This window comes from Trifolium pratense, linkage group LG7 (assembly GCF_020283565.1).
Source record: "Trifolium pratense cultivar HEN17-A07 linkage group LG7, ARS_RC_1.1, whole genome shotgun sequence".
In the NCBI taxonomy this organism is placed as follows: domain Eukaryota; kingdom Viridiplantae; phylum Streptophyta; class Magnoliopsida; order Fabales; family Fabaceae; genus Trifolium; species Trifolium pratense.
In genome coordinates this window covers 9,854,574-9,856,140 of record NC_060065.1, presented here as the reverse complement: position 1 = coordinate 9,856,140, position 1,567 = coordinate 9,854,574, and the positions used below count along the sequence as shown (strand labels likewise).

Sequence of the window (1,567 nt, the reverse complement as noted above, 5' to 3'; positions counted from 1 at the left end):
TTGATCATAAGAAATATGACATCAATATTGTGCATGTTTGACACATTTAGCTATTAGTCCAACACAAGCATCATTTTAAATACATTAACAAAACAAAAAAATTCGTAGATTTCTACAAGATGTAAAAAGCATCTAAATAATTAAAAACCAAGGAATTAAGATTAAACTAATTAAAGTCCATGGCTTACAGTTGCATTCTTCATACTCCCAAAAGGATAACACCCTTTAAACCCATTTGAAAATTTGGTCTTCAAAGATATTGAAGAGTGAGGAGATCTTGATAGCCTTCCATCTCTCGTCGAAAACGACGACAACGATGAAGATGACGACGACGATGACCACAATGACGAAGACGAAGACAGCGACACATGAGATTTCCTTGAACATGCAAGCCTAGGCAAAATGGTTAAAAACATGTTGACTTTTGAGTTTCTTCTCTTACCATTAGACTTGTAATTAGTACTAGAATATGAAGGTGGAGGTGTAAGGGGCGGCAACGAAGTTTCCGACAAAGGATGTTTAGGAGTTCCTGGCTGTGCCTCCCAATTGAAAGGAACAGCAACTGATGTTTCACCATAATAGAACACTCTCCTTGAAGATGAGTTGGAATTTGAGGTTTCTTTGGACATTAGTCTAGAAAAAAACCTACCATCTTGTGTTATTCTAAAAGACATTTCAGATGAATGATGATGATTGACACTATCATTATTCAAAACCATTTTGGATTTGGAAAATGTTTTGAGTACTCTCTAGCTATAGTTTAAAAACTTAGATCTAAAAAAATGCCTCTAGATTGGAGTCAATAAACAGCTACATGTATAGTGTCTATAGAGATTATTAATTTATCATATGGTTCTGACTCTTAGGTAATATAAATAGAAAGTTCACGTTCTTCAACATAAATAAAGAATTGGATTGTTAATAGGGGAATGGTGTGTATAGTCATGAATCATGAAAGTGGGGACTATGTTCTCAATTTTTTTTTTTGTAACGGGACCAATTTAATTGTCATGAAATTTAATGCTTGAAGTTACTACTCCTTTCCCACTTAATCAAATGGGTAGCTGCACAATTATGTTTTGAAGTTTAATTATGAGCCATATAGTATTAACATTTAACCATAGATCATGATATGTACTACTCCTCGCTCCTCGCTCATCTCAAATTAGCGCGTGGAACTGTGTCATTGTTTGACAGCAGCAAACGCAAGTCCATATGAGGGTACATGCATGGTTTATTGCACCGCCGTACACACACGCCACCCCTTAACAATCACCACATGATGAAAATCATAGGATGGTCTTTTGATTATAGCGCGAATCCCTCAATAACTTTAACAATTTTTTATCTATTTTATCCTAAAACACATATATAAAACGACGTCTGCTCAGAGAAAAATATACATTCCATTCAACTACACTTCTCACAAACTTAATCAAAATCTGACTTGAGCATCATTATTTTCAGGTAAAACACGTAAGCAGGAGTCTATCTCAAATTAGTACACGATTTTATGAATATCTATTTGTGAGTCTGAATTTTGCTGAAACATTTTTTTTATACAAAT

General features: G+C 34.3%; 1 protein-coding gene across 1 annotated transcript; it reads right to left on the bottom strand.

Moving 5' to 3' along the window:
- LOC123894863 lies at window positions 1-1,020 on the bottom strand. The gene has a single exon (XM_045944944.1). It carries the CDS (start codon window positions 717-719, stop codon window positions 171-173), a length of 549 nt encoding a protein of 182 aa, XP_045800900.1. The 5' UTR covers window positions 720-1,020; the 3' UTR covers window positions 1-170.
- Between the last annotated feature and the right edge of the window lie 547 nt (window positions 1,021-1,567).